Below are 17403 nucleotides of genomic sequence, written 5' to 3' on the forward strand. Positions count from 1 at the left end.
AGAACATCGAACTCTGGTTCATAACTCAGGTGCTTGGGATCTAGAGAGTGGAGATCAGATTAACCCAATGCTTAACTTTTTCCCTTGTCTTAACTTGAGGCAGCACCATGCCGAGCGTGCAGGTTTCTCACACTGCCCCGACAAGTCCCTGTTTTCTCACAATCTCCACTGAATCTGTATTTAATAACCTGCAACCATAGGAATGAAGCAGCATCACAAAATGGGTGAGTATTGCACAGACCCTGTCCTGAAATGTTGGGGGCTCAGGGACTTAAACAAAAATGAACTTGCTAAGCCCAACTCTGCCAGCATGGATCACAAACTCATACTAAAATTTAGAATAACATAGCACACTTGACAATAATTTCTCATAACAGTTTCAAGACTTCGGAGACCACATGTTAGCGTTAAGACTCTCTTCAAAGCAGGAACATGCTTCTGGGTTTTGTAGCTCCCATTAAAATTATGTTTTTCCCCTCTTCTCCTTAAATAGAGGAAAATTTCCATTTAAATAATCCTGGAACTACCCCTGATTATAGCTCTTCCTGCTGAGAAATATTTTTAAATTTTGACTTTGGTTTTATTCTATCCTTAGCTTGTTATGTTGTTTTGTAGGGATGTAAGGCCATACAAATGAACCTGCAGGACATGCTAGAAGCCATGGTAGAGTGGTCTCAGATGGCAGTCCTGGAGGCTACTGTATTCCTACCTGATGCCACAGCATCAGTTAAAGGTCTGCTTCCATTAAACACAATGCTAAAGATGCCTGACTGGCTCTAATAGTGCTTGTTTGAGTTACAGAAATATTCTAGCCACAGCAAATGAGGAAAATCTTAGTACATGAAGGTTTTTAAAGCTATACTTGAATATATACTGCAGGTACTTGAAAATTGTTGAGACAGGATTATTTCCTAACTATTCATTCTTGCATTGTTATCGTGTCTGAAAGTCTGAATCCTTCATCAGGAACCTTATACCAGAATCCCTACATACATGCCTTTCCTGTCCTGTCAATAGCAACAAACGCCAAAAACACCTTTTCCTGAAAGGACTAGTACACGAAAAATTAAAAAACATTCAAAATTTGCTGTGTAGAAAAGCCCTACTGAAAATACCTACAGGGTGTATTCTAGCTGAAACATTTTCAGTTTGAGCTAATTGACAGAAATCTCGTTTTGAGTAAATTTGGAAATATTAAGGAGAAATAAATAATATAAAATATAGAACAAAAATAATTACTTGAAAAGTCATTACATAATCTATTTCTCAAAATTTTTACTGTTAATAGTAACTGGGGGGGGGGAACAAACTATGTAATAATCATATAGTTTGACTTTATATAATGTATCTTCCTTGGACTGTAGTTGCTAAAGTTAGCACAATCCTATTAAAGGAGGCAGAGGTCCAAGAGAAGGGCTTCCAAACAGGTAGGACCTACCAACTTTACAGCAGCACCATTGTTTCACCTGACCCTCCTGATCATGCTGTGACTGAAGAACAGTAATCCCTGGGCACAGCCTCAGCTTAATAAACCCATCAGTGTTCAGTAACTTCATTTTTGCTTCATGCTATGTCTCATTTTTAATGATAGCACTTAGTCACTGAAAATCACCTATGCCACGCATTTGCCTAAAAAGCATATGTGCTTTTCGACCTCTAAGTGGAAGAGAAAATAAGCTACAAAGGCAGATTGAACGGTAATACAGATGTAACCAGGCACTAAAAATTATTCTATTGTATCATATATAAATATAATATATTGAAAATGAGGGAGAAGAAAATCAAAATAACATATACTTCTAACCAAAACTAATCATGATGCATCTCAATATAATGACAATTGTAAAAATAAATTTAAAAACAACCAAACTATGAAAAATTATAACATAAAGATATCAAAATTTGAAAAGTAATGGAGAAAACTCTTTGCAGTAACAGAAGGAAGAACAGCAGGTCAGAGAGATGAGGAAGTGGGAAAAAGATTAAGGAAGTTTGCATATGTAGGGATGAAACGGAAAAACAAAACTGGAGACAGTGAAAAATCTTAACTGTAATAAATTCTGTTTCCTCAGATTCTTTTTCCAAGAAAAGACAATGAATGCACATCTTGTACTGTCAGTGTTGTTTATGTGATTCACACTCTCTGAAAATATGCAGGCAAGTAGAGGCAATTTCAAGACAGTCAGTTTTCCAGAAATGACTGAAATTTACCACACTTATTCAAAGCAACTATGTTGAAACACTTCCTTGCAAGAGAAAGACCCACAGGTAATTTGCAAAGTAAAACTAAAACTCTCTTCATTTTTGCATAGATGCTTCCTGAACGAGATTTCATGTCCCATACAGTTTTCATGGCAAGCCCCATATTTTGCATGCTGCAAGGACAGGACACACTATGAGAAAAACAAGGCTTTAGCTCTGCTGACTGTTCCAAAGGAATAAGTGAAATATGATTTGACAGACTTTCTATAGATCCCACAAAAGAGAAAAGGATGAATGAATGAAAGCAGAAGTATTTATCTTAGAAAAAAAACTCAGGATGTCATCTACTCTACATTTCTGTCTCATGAAGAATGACCTTTATCTAAGATGTATGTGAGCTTTATTAGATACATTTGGGCTGTATTTCTTCGTGTGTGCGGAGATCTGTATAAGTTGCACAGGCAATTTATTCCAGTGCTCAGCATCACTAGTTAGGGTGACTTTCCAGTTTATTCATGACCTCAGAAAATTCTGGCCCAGTGAATTCCTATGGTTGTGAATACAGAGGTAGTGCTGTGAGGTGTCTGTATCACATCTGAATATATGTGAATTTACTGGTTCTGAGATCATTCCTAGCCAAGTAGTTCAGAGCTGGTCTGGAACTTCCTCAGCAACACACTGCAGTTTTGGGCATATTTTCTGGTTTGTTTTTTTAAGATGGCAAATAATGTCCTGGTTTTCAAAAAATAGCCAATAAATGTTAACAAAATCAGAAGGGAAAACATGGGGAAAAAAAAGTTTTAGAAGGAAATGTATTTTTCTGACAGTGTGAAAACTACTATGAAAAACATCTGTAAAAGGGCAAGTATATGAAACCTAGGGATCTCTTGTTGGGATGATGGTAACAAACCACATAGAACTTCAAATGTGAGTTCCTGGTTTGGACAACCACAGAACCACAACACAACACATAGGAATTAATGAATCCCAGAAATCAAATGATTTTCAGTCAGAGATAGGAGAAAACTTCTTTTTTTGGGTCCAAATTATCTATCTGCCCAGGAGCAAGGCCTCATTTCTCAACACTGATTCAAAAAGCGAGGAGAGTATCCAAAGCTATCCCTAGATAGAAGTCTTTTAAACCTCTTTTTAGTCCTTCTCATTTCTGATCATCTCTGGTTCTCAAGGGAGATGATCATGCACAGGCATTCTGGCAGGAGAGGAAGAATGGGACAGTATAAACAGACATGATAACATAACATTGCCAGCTCCAACAAATGTACGAATTAAGCTATTCCTAGATCTTAGTGCAAGAATGCAGATAGGTCACACCACTTATGGTGTTATACAAAGTTGTTACAGCTCCTAAAAAATCAGTCCCGCCCAGATGTGATCCAATCACAACTAGCTTTCCAACTGCAAAGCAGTGAGACAGCTGTGGACAGCATCTGCTTCCAAATCTCACTACTAACCACTTAATTTTGGGTCCAAACCGAGCTGAAGATCCCTAAGATCAGGGCTGAGAGAGATTTGTTACCTAAAATTCACTGCCAATAGTAAAGGTCAACTAATCCCATCTCCTGCTGAGCTTGCTTATATATCCCTTTTCGGTTTTCTTAAATGTGCCTCCTGCTACGGGTACTGACTGCATATAACTTATGCTGATGTCTCCTGAATCTTCTAACACTGCCTTGTGTTTCACTTTCAGGGACACCTTGTCAGGTTCAGTTCCAACACCTGTTAATAAATATTGTGACCCCAACTTTCATGAGTGCTTGTATTCCGTTTTCGCTATTCCAATGCCTAGTTTCTTTCCAGGCCTTTTAATCTGAAGAAGAGAGAAATGAGAAAGAAAAAACACAAGAGCTACCACTGTATTTTTTGCTCATTCTGAATTGCAGAGCTCTCTCCACCTCTGCCCCTCTTATAAGAAGATGCTGTAACAATGACAAACACTGAAGAGTTTTTTAAGTCCCTGTTTGTACCTGTCACTGGTTGTTTCCCTTTCAGGAGGTGAGGAAATGGGACAGCACCCAAGCCCTAGCGTAGGACACAACAGGAAGCTAAGTGTCTCATGTCACTGCCAAGCTATTTTTGATCCTGAGAGCAAATGTGAAACACAGTCCAAGAGATAAGCCACCCAAACTTGCTAAGCTGCATCTCTCTTAACTACCAGCAGAGAAAGCAAGCAAGGATATCTAAGCAAATGGGTTACTATCAACCTAATACAGTGACTCAACATGATTGAGCTCCTTAGACTGTTTTGACTAATGAGTACTTAAATCTTAATTGTAGTATTCAAAGCAGCTAATTAAAACACATAATTAAGATACATCACACAGGAAGGTCAGCACTATTTTGTACTTGTGAAAACCAGAGAAAAGAAATTACTTGAAGAGGGCCACACAACTGAGTCAATGACAGGCAGGGAGGCAAACCCCAGGCTTTTTATTTAGGGCATGCTCTTGTGGATTGTACTGCACCTCAGCAAATATTAGCAGAGGATATGTTTTATATTTTTATGCATCTCCTTAAGCCATCAGGTATATCAGTGCATACACAAAAAAGTCTGTGTTGAATCATCTTTCTATGCTGGGACTGTGCACTCAATCTCTCTCATTCACTCTAGTCTCTGTTTAGTCTCTTTAGACATTTCTATGTCCAAAATTAGTTTTTCAATCAGACTTTAGAGAACAACTGAATTATGTCACCTGGATTATAATGTCCATTTTTTAGAGGCTTGAGATCACTTTTAAAATATGAATTGCTTAATAATGAAAAACTGACATACCAGTTTATGTCAGCTGACTTAGAGTGGTCTAAGGGCCATACTAAATCACTGGTTTTGAAGCGTGTAGTATTCAGCAAGAATGGACATGGCATAAATATCCAGTAAAGAAACACCACATATTTCAGTTATAAATAGCATGAACAAGCAGTAGCTATATCAAGAATTTGCTGCCAATAACCTTTATAATTACAGGGAAATCCTAGATTTGGTTTAGGGTTTCCTTGTTTATCTACAAACTTTGGAAATATTGCTACGTACAGAGACAGGCAATACCAATACTATTTCACAGTGTTCTGGGGAGTGTTTCTGAGATGTAGTGCTCTTGATCTTTACCAGCTGTTCAGTCAAATTTGGCATAAGCCTGTTTCTTTGTGTACAGCCTGCAAACAATGTGGATTGTAAAAGGAGTAGAGCACAAACCCAATTCAATTGCAGGCTGGGATTCCCCTATGCTTTCACAGGGAAACTTGGTTGATAACTGTGTTTGCTATTGGGTGGGGCATGGAGACCATGCCCATATAATTTAACCTCTGAATACTAGATTATCATGTGATCTCTAAAGCCAAGTCATTAAAATATGGAAGGAGAAATAAATCATAATACATAATAAAACCTTAATTGTTCCTTTGCCATCACTCAACCCACAACTGTATATTTTCATGCTGTTTAAATTTTCATACAATATTGGCATAAACATCCAATATTCTTTCAGTTTTTCCTTTCCTATACTAAACAGATATACCTCAAAACAGTTGTCACTATTTTCCTCTGAAGTACAACCAGTGCTTTACTCTGTTAAGGAGTACCCAAGGAGGTCAAAACTGCTCACAAATATCCAGTGGACACAGCCACCTTAAAATCTAGTCTGTCAGTCCAACTCAACAGTTTCAGATATTAAACTTGCTCAAAACCAAATTAATTGCTTTTCATCCCCCTATTGCTTTATGGAGAACAACACAGCCTCAAGTTTATCTGCAGAAGAGAAATTTATTGCACAAACTTTTGGAGAGACTCCATAAAGAAAAAAAACAATTTTCTATAATACTCATTTCTAACAAGAGCAGCTACAGAAAACTTATGATAGTTTTAAAACTACAAGATCTAAATATCACATTAAGCAAATTGCTGGAAAAAAGTCATCTATTCTCCACTTTGTGATCTCACATGCTATAGGAGAAGTCAGGACACACACATTGCACACAGACAAAGACCGACAGACAGACAGACAGACAAAGGATTGTAACCCCTGCTTAGTGCCCATATGAAGATCACTGAGTTATAAATTATGGAGAAGACTGACTGCTGCCTTTCAAAATAACTCTTGTAGGAATGGGATTGAGCCCACAAATAGTAGTCAGTTATGTAGGAAAATTGAAGTTATTTTCAAAGGAAAAGGGAGAAGTTTTGCCTAACAAGCTAGTCATGAGACTCTAAAGTTCATGTAGCTAAAATGCTTTGCACTAGATTGAAAATGTTATGCTGGCAGTAATTTATCCTGTTGAGATCATTATTCTTCCCGCTGAGAAAACATTTTTGTCTTAAAAAGTCATTAATGCATTCAAGATTCTATTGAATACAACTAGCAGAAACAGCACATAGAGAATATCAACTGAATCCTGTCTCTATCACAAATGATTGATTGATTGATTTCATTATGCTGGAAACAAGAAGATACGCTGTAAATAACAAAAAAAAATTATACCTTTCTCAGTTACCTAACCTCCAGTACTGGAAAATGTGTAAGACAGATTCCTGAAGGAAAAGGAAGGCATCCACTTTGCCAAACCTCGGGGCTGTGTCTATATCTTAGGCAACTGGTGAATCAGTCTTTTTAACATACATACCTAAGATATGACAGAGAAATATACCCTTTAAGGTCCCCAGTGATAAATCCTATCCACTAGACTAAAACTCACCAAAAAAGGTTGATACTGACTTTTACATGCTGAGATTGATATTCCTACACTCTTTGGAGGGATAAATTAGAATGGTAAATAATTTTCAACTCTCATTGCAGAAGACCAAGGAGCATAAATTATTTAAAATACATGTGTATTTGCATTCGTAAGTATATTACATAAACATTCTTGAAAAGTGTTCAGATACATCTACAGATTAATCTCTTATGACTATATTTTATCATTCTAAAAACTTTGTCTCAGGGGATAGAGACTGCAGAATTTGAATTCAGGAATAATAACTATAATGCAGGAATATTTAAATATAGGGAGGGGGTTTTTTGCTCAATCTAGTAGTTTACAAGCATCTTTATTCCTACTGTTTTCCTAGGATACACGTATAAAACACAGAAAAAATTGCTGTAACATGAACTAACTTAATATCTGGGTAGTACCACCACATTTAGACAGTCTTTAGAACATCTCACTGCTTGTCTTAAACACAGACATCTTCAAGCAGATGTTTGTACAGAAAGCCAAATTCTTTCACGCCTTCAGTTCCACTTCTCTGTAGCAAGAAGACAGTTATCAACTTCCACTAAGACTGAAAGTCAGATTCCCTATTAGTTAACACTTTTTAAAAAATTATCTTTCAGTTTACTCTATGCTTACCATTTCAGAATGCCAAGAGGAGCAGAATATCTCCATACTGCCCCTTGGCGGGGATATTTGGAATTATACAAAATCTAAAGCTAGTAAAGAGATGGTGTGGTTATACTCTACTTTTATACACATACAGAAGTAATTAAATTTAATAGTTCAGTCAATTCATCCCACAAAATGAAAAACAGGTTTTATTTTTTCTCATGCCTAATTCATTTTTTCACAGGAAAGTCAGTGTTTCATATATTCCTGACATAATCAGCAATTTCTGAAACCTCCTATTCCTCCCTCCGCATCTTTTTGTCATCACTGCTGTTGTAAAAACTGACCGTGCAAAGTAATGAATATGAACAAAATAATTTTTTTTCAAATACAAAATACAGATTTTAAAGGTACTGAAAGCAGCAGTTGGAAATAGTGTAAGATGCAATTTCTTACACTCTTCCTCAATCATCTTTGCCACTTTGGATACTTCATTCAGAATGATAGGAATATAAAATGAATGCTCAGGACAGCTGAAATATTTTCCATTTTTGCTTTCTTCCTTTTCCTACAATTATTTTGGCAGCATACAACTACCATATTAATTGATAGTGAATTGGAAAAAGTAAGAGATTACCTGGGAACATGAAAGTCCACATTCTTCAATCCTGGGAATAATGTGAGAATCAGCTTTCCAAAACAGAACTATTAGAAGAATCTGAACATAAATACTGATCATCTTAAATTGAAACCTCAGAAGAAGCCTTCTACTCTGACAATTCTCCCTCTCGTGCCAAAACTTTAATATGAACTTTAGCCCCTCCCACAGCACCTCTGAGCTCCTCCCTCTAAAACTTTCCAAAGACAGAAAATTGCTAGTTGTGGGAAACATAAAGCATGTTCAACCCATTTCTTATGTTCTGTAGTGAAAATTAGGAAATGTGAATTTCTGACAATCGCAGTAAAACCCTCTTCCTTCTGGATCACGTCAGCCTTAGATCAGTTTCAACCAATAATTTCCTTTCTGTAAATTCTATATATAAAAGGGAATTTCGTTTCTAGAGTGATGTATCAGGCAGGTTCACTGGAATTCAAACGCATTCTTATGCCTACTTATTTTCCTGATTTTCTAATACATTGAATAAAAAGAAAAACTGCTTTGCCAAGGTGGGTGGTTTTGGAAGGCTGGTTTCTTCTTTTTCCTCAGCACAAAACCCAGATTCTTTTACCACTGAAATCTGTGCCTTGAACTTATTTCACTTATTATCTAATTATATCAATAGAAGAATCTTGTTCAATCTCAAGTTTTTGGATTTTCAAGGCTCTCAGGAAGTATGCATGTTTTTACACCACTACCAGCTCTGAAAGCAGTGTAGGAGTGAGTCACAACACCTCAACACCTGCTAGCATAACAAAATTCCCAAGAATGTCTCTCTGGTTGCTACAATTCATAGTCCCACCACAAGGAACAAGTATTCCAAAAACACACTCTCTGTTTCATACAGACCATGTTACACCCAAGGGGAACAGGGAGTTTGTCCTTCATACAGAGAGCTTGCCCATGACTGAGAGATATCTCTCTGTAGGACAGTGCCAGAACACAGCTAATCAGTGCTCTGGCAAAACCTTTTATATCCATTACAGTAGGGAACATACAATTAACACCATCTGCTAGGATCTGGCATTACCAATACTTTTTTTAATAACACATAAAATACAATGTCTACTCTGCCAATGTATCTACTATACTTGTATTTTAGATACTCCTGTGAGTCCACTTTGTCAATTTTCCAGTAAGGCTTTATTTTTTGAAGACAAGCAGTACCAATCACAGTACTGAACACAATGTAATTTAGTTATTTTGGTTTAAAAATATCAGTTAAATTTTGTCATCTTGTAGAAGCCTGGACAGTAAGAAGTTAATGCAATTCTATGCCTCAAACATTTATGACCACTCACGAAGGCAAGTTAGAATACGATGTGGCTGGAAAGGGGGGCCATGTGGAGGTAGAGCAGCACCTTCCTGGAGCCCACTTCTTTGTTCTGGTCCGTGGTGACCACACAACATAAAGGACGGCGCAAGCATAGAGGTGAGGTCAAGTGACCTGAACTGCTGACTGGGGCTCAATCCAGTAGAGGGGGATCGAGACCACCAAATGACCCTCAAAGCCCCCTGACCCATTACCAGAAAGGTCCAGAAAAACTTTGATCACGGGCATCTCTGAATCTTGGGTGTTCCCTTCCGTGTAGGAGTGGGACATGACACATCTACACAAAAAAAAAAAATACACCAAATGGAATATCTGCCCAGTCCACTCTCCTGTGACTAAAAGGATCAGTAACAGATGCTTAGGAAAAATAACTTAAATATCCTACTCCATTTTGATTTTAAAACTGCTTCCAAATAGTTCAGTCAGGTTCTTGCTTTAAAAAAATACAGAATATCCATTCTCATCTCACCTTTGCCAAAATAGTCAAAATTGTATTTTTTTCCAGCACACCTCCCCTATTTTTCCTAAGATAAATAATATACCTCTTCATTTTTACTACAGCCTTTTGTTAGATACAGGTCCTGCACACAATATTCAGGAGCGAGCAGGTCAAGAATTCTCTAACAAATACCATTTTGTCTCCCATTATTGCATCATTTACCAGTAAGTCTACAGCAAGCAGGTAAATTCAGCACACATCACAGCTGATAGCTTGGCAACTTCAATTTCAATTGCAGTTTATGGGAAACCCTGTAAGATACTGTTTGATTACAGTTTCAGATATTGGTGTTATTTTTTTGGATTATGTGTTTCAAAATGAAAACTGAGACAACTTCTCCAACTCACCCTTCAGTATGTTTCCCTATACTGAACTCCACTGCAAACAAGCACACACTTCATTTCTTACTGTGCTATTGGACTCCTTGAGCAAAAGGTGTCCTTTCATATCTCCATTACTAGTCAGCTCCACGGACTTTTTAGAAGGCTTCCTTCTTGTCTTGGGTTAAAAATGGATGGTAATGACCTTTCTCAAAAATATTGTGTTGGGACCTGCAAAAAAACAGTTTCTTACAGATGCCGTTTTGGGGGATATTGGATACATGTACTGTTCTGAGTTTTCCCTACACTACTTTTAAAGCAGCTCTTTGTGCCTGGAAATCTTCTACCTTCTCAACTGCTCCTTTTAATTTTGTTTTGGGGATTTGTTCATTTTACATAGTTCCTTTCTTGCTTACACATTAGCACAGCTAAAGTTGCTGAAGAGCAACTTTCTGAGCCGCTGCTTGAAGAGGGACCATCTCTTCCTATGGGGTCTGTGATTTCTTGCTCCAAGCAACAGTCATTTGCAGTGTATACAAATTTAGTTTTTGCATTACCCTAAGGTAACACTCCTCCAGTTTCCACAAAAATGACTGACGTCACTCACTTAGGAAATTTTATTCTCTTACCGTTTCTAGTATTTCTTAGCACTCCTCCGTCAACTTCAAACAAAGTTGTTGGGTAGCACTGCTCTAATGTACTCCTTCTATGCAGGAACAGTGTTTCAGTCAATGTTTCTGTGTAGACTGAAGGTGTTATTGAGTTCAGCAGGCAACAATCTTATTGTTATTTACTTAACAGTAACCTCTTTTTAAAATCATATCTAGCTACTTCACTGTTCCTATACAATCTGTATCCTGGAATTACTATGTACACACATTGTTTTCATTACATCAGATTTTGGAATGCCCATTAGGCTAAGATTCTCACTAAAAGCTGGGCAGTACAGCAGACCCATGCCACGTTTCTTGAAAACTATCACTTATGGAAAAGCAACAGTGCATGTGAAATTTACAGGGGCACTACTCTCAGTCTCCCTGCTCAAACCAGATTCTAATTCTTATTCATAATTCTTAAAAGCAATTTCTTGATAACAGGTTTCTTTTATTCCTTGTTCCTCACTACACCTTACCTATATTTTAATCAACATTTGTCTTGTGTTTGACATTTTTATTACTTTATCCCTGAAGAACAGATGATAGCAAAAGATATACTGTTCTGCTTCTACCAACATTCCTTATACCTTCAGAAAAAAAGATTCTTAAAGAAAACCTTAATAAGAAGGACCTCCTTTTGCATTTGGGTAATATAGACATTTTGTGCTCTAAAGCTTTATTAGAGCACTGATCAAGGACATGGAAAAGCCAGAATCTAAACATTTCACAGTTAAAGAAGGTTTGAGCCCAATTCTTGCACATTTCAGGATGGTAGTCTGGCTGCTCATGTTCTTTTTAATAAAATGCAGAGGTAGACCCTAGAGTACAGAGCAAAATCCATTTTCCCTCAGGTCAAGCTTGACCTCTCCACTTGGGAGCACAATGGCCACATCCACCCTATATTTTGCAAAAGGATCCTGTGGTGTATCACTACAAACTTCCACATCTCACCTACACAGTCTCGAGATGAAGGGCCATGGCCAGCACAGTCCCATAGTTATTCTTTTAACTTCATGTGCAGTTGTATTGCCTACACCAGGCAACAGATATCTTGCCTCAGGGCCACTCACATCAACCACAGGACAGCTGTTTATGGTTTAACAGCTTCCTGTCGTGTCAGGCGTGTTCTGGAGTGGAGCTGTGTGGGGTGCTACTGTCATCACAACAAAATACTCACAATGATTCAGAACTACTTGGGAACTGCACTTTCCCAGGAGTGTGTCTACATCTCCTGTGCAAAGTGAGCCTGTACAGCAAGTACTCAGGGCAGGGCACATAAGTCCCATAGAGTTGCAAGGCAGATTGGTGAAACAGGAGCTCCCCAATGCTTCTGTATTCAACATGTTACTGATTCACTGTCCAAAGCCAATTGCTCCTTATTTCATCTAGTGAAATCATCTAGTGATTCAAGGGGACCCACACTCACTTTCCCCAACCCATCCTTCTCCTTCAAGAATGACAAGTATTCAGCAATGATGCCAAATGTCACAGCAGGTAACAGGAGCACTGCTTTCAACCCGGGTAAAACCCACAGATGCTAAAGACATTATTTTCCTAAGATCAGAATCATGCAGTCATAGAATAGTTTGGGCTGGAAGGGAATTTTAAAGAACATCTAGTTCCAAATTAGGTTGCTGAAAGTCCTGTGCAGTATATAAAAAAAAATTTATTTTAAAAACATTAAAGAAAAATATTTTAGACCAGTATAAAATTGTTATTTAAATTATAAAGAAAAAACTACAAACCTGAGTGTTCAAAAAATCCTCCTAAAGGGAAAAAAAAGTAAAATAATCACAATAAAAATAAAGTAAATTCACAGTTTTCCAACCTTTTTCATAGGCAATCTATACCTTTATGAACTTAAAGCTCAGAGAAACTGGAGTTATTAGCAAATGTGGGGGGTATGCAATTAAAAATAAATCAATTATTTAATCTATTTACCTTAACTGTCTTTCTAAAAACCTTACTAAGTTGTATTTGCCTGGTTTTGGGATAGAAAGTAGTTTTTGTGCATTTCTATGGTTTAGCCCCATAGAATAAAAAAAGCAAAAGTGACTATTCAAGCAGCAATAAACAAAAGCACTATTGAATTTTTTTCATTCGTTTCTGTGCTAAAGACTACATCTATTTATTCAGTTTTACTACTTTCATTACTACTGATGTACTGGAAGGCTTTACAGATCTGGAATTTTTCAGATTTGATACAGAACATTTTTACCTGAGGTTGCTGACTACTGTTAGGTTGGGAAGAATATAAACCCTGTGATTAATTACTTTTAGAAGATGTTTATATATATTTGTATAAACAAATACTTTGTTTATAATGTCTGAAAAAAAATTACATTTCTGAAATTCAGATGTATACACTCATTTTGTTATCATCATGTATTCCCACACCTATATAATAACATTAATAACATTAGAATACAAATAAAGCAACATTTTAAAAAAAATACAACACCCCAAGTTTACCACTTGCCCCTAATATGAACTGCAATGCATATAATTTACCTTTTTTTTTTACCAGACCAAAGCTGAAAGTGCAAGTAAGTACTTGAAATATTTTGTTGCTTTCATTTTAGAAATATAAAAACATTAATTTTATCTGATTTGGTTTTCTGTTATGGCGACAATATTTTTCAGTCATGGCTGCTCAAAGGAATAATGCTAATGCGTAAATTAGAACCCATCCTTACCTAGAAGTGTATTTGGGATTCATATCCCACTTGTTCTTCAATGAGTGAAGATCCCACCTGCTAATATGTCTTAGTGCACAAAGTAAGATTGAAATACTAAACCCCCCTCAGTGCAAGGAAGCACAAGTGACAATAAACAGACCCAGCTGCCTCTGTGGAAAACAATGCAGTTTCCAGTTCAATGAAAAGCTCTCAATTTTCCCCTTTATATTAAAACTAACTCAGTCATGCTACTAATTGAAAATGCATTACCAAAACCTTCTGGATTATTTACCACAAGGTCTACTTCATTCTCGTGACAGTAACTTGATCTTTCTTTCGCTTTGGTTTGTTCAGCTGGGAGGGGATTCTCTTGTTTTCCATGACACCTCCATGAGTACAATTATGGTTTGTCTTTAAAGCCCTAGTGCATCATTACTAGGACAGACTGGATTTTAGAAAGATATTCTGTAATTAGATAGATACTTGATCTACGGATCATATTATAAATAGAATAGATGTCAAAGTATTGAGTCATGATAAACACAAAACATGGAAGTTCACACCCAAGAGATGCTGCATACGAGGACACCAATAGTTCCTAGAGCAGAAAGAACCCCTTAACCATCTGGAAGGTTTGAAATGTAAATTCCTTCTCAGAGCTCAGGTCACCAAAATTTCAGCTGAGCTCAGCATGGTAGGCTTTCAGATTTGACACTACATTAACATCAGGACCATAAAGAAATAAAAATGAGTCACAGAAAAAAGGAAATTGCTTCTCACCATGTTCTCCTTCTCTCTAGGAAAGGTCTTTCCTTGAAAAGCATGGACCAGCAAATTACACTGAGATGAGGAAGTCTGGAAAGGCAGGCAAAGGGGCAACTATCAGGAAAGTGATGCTATGTACCCCTCAAAAAGTGGGAAATCTGGGATAGGATTTGAAAATTTTGTAATCAGCAACAACATTGGCTGAAGATAACAGCCTATCTGTTGCCCCGTGCTGATGCATCACAACCCTTCAGTTGAACTGAGTATGAAGAAATGTTGGAAAATAAGTAAGAAAGCCAATGCAGCTTTAAAACTCCCCCAGAACAAAAAATTATTTTGCATTATTTGAGTGATTTGGAGGGGTTTTTAGGCAGATGAGTTTGAAGCATCACAAATGTCCTGGTGGAGCTCAGTGTAGTAGAAGACAGTATGGAATAGGTTGAAGTTTTAGTGCTATCTTTTTCCTTCCCATTTCAATCTTGACTTCAGTGTTTACATAATGCAGATAAAATCACTCTGATTTTATGTAACTTCTTATATAAATCAGATGTTGGAAAGAACACAAAATAAATACAAAAATGTCAAGATGAGCTGTAGTGAAATAAATGAGACTCTTTCCATAAACTTCAATGAGAATGGGCAAATGAGCAGCAGAACACGATGAATAATTTAAACCAGAACTTCTGGCAAAGTACGTATCCTCAGAACTGAGCCTGAGTGAGGCGAGGCCTCTGTCCAGAAAAACAAGCCCCAGAGTAGTTATTAATCCTGGTCAAATGGCAAGCCCAGGAACAACCAAGAACCTGTCATGATCCCTGCACTGTCAAGAGGGTCCAGCAGGAAATACCACCTATACCCTATACAGACAGTGGTAGGAAACATAGAGGCAGGAGGCACACCACCAGCATCTCCCCTCTGAGAACATTCTGGAAACAAGAAATGTTGGGGCAACCTTTAGCAACTCAGCCCCTGTAGAAGCACTTGGCCTCTTGTAGCTGCTGGAAAGCAGAGCCGGTAATACAGGAAGACATTTCCAAGCTCCTTCTGGATGTCCAAAGTCTGATGGCATAAAGCACAAAATCATGCAATAAAAAAGAGCAAATCATCCTGTTCAACACAGTGCTTAAAACCATTATTTTCCCTTTCCATACAACTGGTACAAATCCCTGCAAGCTCTGGATATCTGGATTTCAGCCTCCATGGTTCACAGTAAACAGAGGAAAAAAATCAGGGTCTGTTTAAAACTAAACACGCTGTCCTCTGTTTGAGAAAATGGCCACTACCAAGAATCTATATATAAAAGGTGTTTCTTGGATTAGGAACATGCTGGGTTTGGTTGGGATATACTTAATTAATTTCACAGCTGCTTGTATGAGGCTCTGGTTTGTATTTGTTCTGAGTAGAGTGTCAATAACACAGGGATGTTTTTGTTATTGCTGAGCAGTGTTTACACAAAGCCAAGTGCTTCTCACCTCACCTTCCCAGCAAGGAGGCTGGAGGTGCACAAGTAGCAGGGAAGGGACACAGCCGGGACAGCTGATGCCAATGGACCAAAGAGATATTCCAGACCATATGGTGTCATGCTCAGGATATAAAGCTGGGTGAAGAAAAAGGAAGCAGAGCGGGATAAAATGTTTGGAGTGATGGTGCTTGTCTTTCCAAGTAACCACTACACATGAACAAAGCCCTGCTCTCCTAGAGATGGCTAAACACCTCTCAGTCCATGGAAAGTGATGAACAAATTACTTGATTTGCTTTGCTTTACCTACTGAACTGTCTTTTTTTGTGGAGTGAGCAGATATGTGACACTTAGTTGCTGGCTTGGGTTGAACCACAACAGATTTTAAAAATTGAGCCAGGTAAGGGAAAGAAAAGAAAAATTAGAATTAGTTTTGTTTTTTCTCCAGAAACAGTTTATCTTCATGGGACAGAAAAGAATAAAGAAACTGTAATTTTTGAACAAATTAAAGGTTGAATAGGAAAAAATGCTAAAAAAAAAATACTCTGAGGAAAACATGTTATGTAAGTGTTATGTAAAGATATTTTATTCCTGCAGATCTCTCCTGTCTTGAAAAGGGAAGTAACAAAAGCAGTTTTTGCTTATATTTGATGGTTATAACTGGATATTAGCAAAACACTGGTTAGGAAGTAATCAGCCCATGCAAACTGTTTTCATGGGCATTTCTTTCTTCATTGCTTAAAAGTAGCAAACATGGTTTTCCTTCTGCATGAATCTCAATCATCATAGCCCATTCAGCTCTACCACTTTTACTTCACTGCTTGGCAGCTTTCCCTACAAATATAGCAGAAGACAAATCATTACTGAAAACAACAAAAAAATATATACCAACATTCAACTGTGTGGTTTTGTTCCTGGGAAGTTGATGCAAGAAACTGGCCTGCAGTAGCAGAGAGGTTCAAAATATGCTCTTAAAACTGCAATTTTTCCCTTCATTTTCTTAGCTTTTCCTAGGCAAATTGTTCACTGAGGAAGGATTCATGCATATGGTGGGGCATCCCCACTGCCTCCCACTGGGCCACACTATGATCAGAAAAATACCTGATAGGCCTCTGGCTTGATAACACCTGGGCTGAGCTCCTCTGAGCTTATCAGAAACACTGTTTGTTTCCAGGACTTAAGTGTTGTCAAGGAGTTCCCTGCTTTTTTAATGAACATCCTTGGAAACTTTTTTTTTTGCCTGAATAACAATTCAAGTGGAATAATAAGTTTTGTTCTCACACTTAAAAGTGTGAGAACAAGAAGTGTGGCCAAGATGAAAGGTTATTATGACTAAAGTCTAATCTCTTGATACCCTGTAGGCAGCGGTCCAAGTGAGACTTGTTGAGCTCTCTGGGGTGCAACAGGCTGTGACCAGCAATCTCCCTCTGAGTCAGGACACCTCTCAGAGTCAGCAACTTTCACATTCGCTGTTTCTTGAAGGATCGCTCGCGGATGGA

General features: G+C 37.6%; 1 protein-coding gene across 3 annotated transcripts in view; it reads right to left on the minus strand.

Annotated features, from left to right (window-relative positions):
* The window catches only part of IL17REL (interleukin 17 receptor E like), a 45271-nt gene extending 32201 nt beyond the window's left edge, over positions 1 to 13070 (minus strand). For 2 of the 3 annotated variants that reach the window (XM_027894907.1, XM_027894906.1), the window contains exon 1: positions 12944 to 13070. Coding sequence is in view for 1 of the 3 variants with exons in the window: in XM_027894905.1 (XP_027750706.1) it covers positions 8174 to 8275 (102 nt within the window). In the remaining 2 variants the exon portion in view is untranslated. Of the gene's footprint in view, positions 1 to 8173; positions 8276 to 12943 lie in introns of those variants that run through there. The other variant, XM_027894905.1, reaches the window with a different exon arrangement.
* Positions 13071 to 17403: the final 4333 nt, after the last annotated feature.

Source organism: Empidonax traillii, unplaced genomic scaffold (genome assembly GCF_003031625.1).
Source record: "Empidonax traillii isolate 1590-97213 ecotype Southwest subspecies unplaced genomic scaffold, ASM303162v1 scaffold447:size986111, whole genome shotgun sequence".
Lineage (NCBI taxonomy): Eukaryota > Metazoa > Chordata > Aves > Passeriformes > Tyrannidae > Empidonax > Empidonax traillii.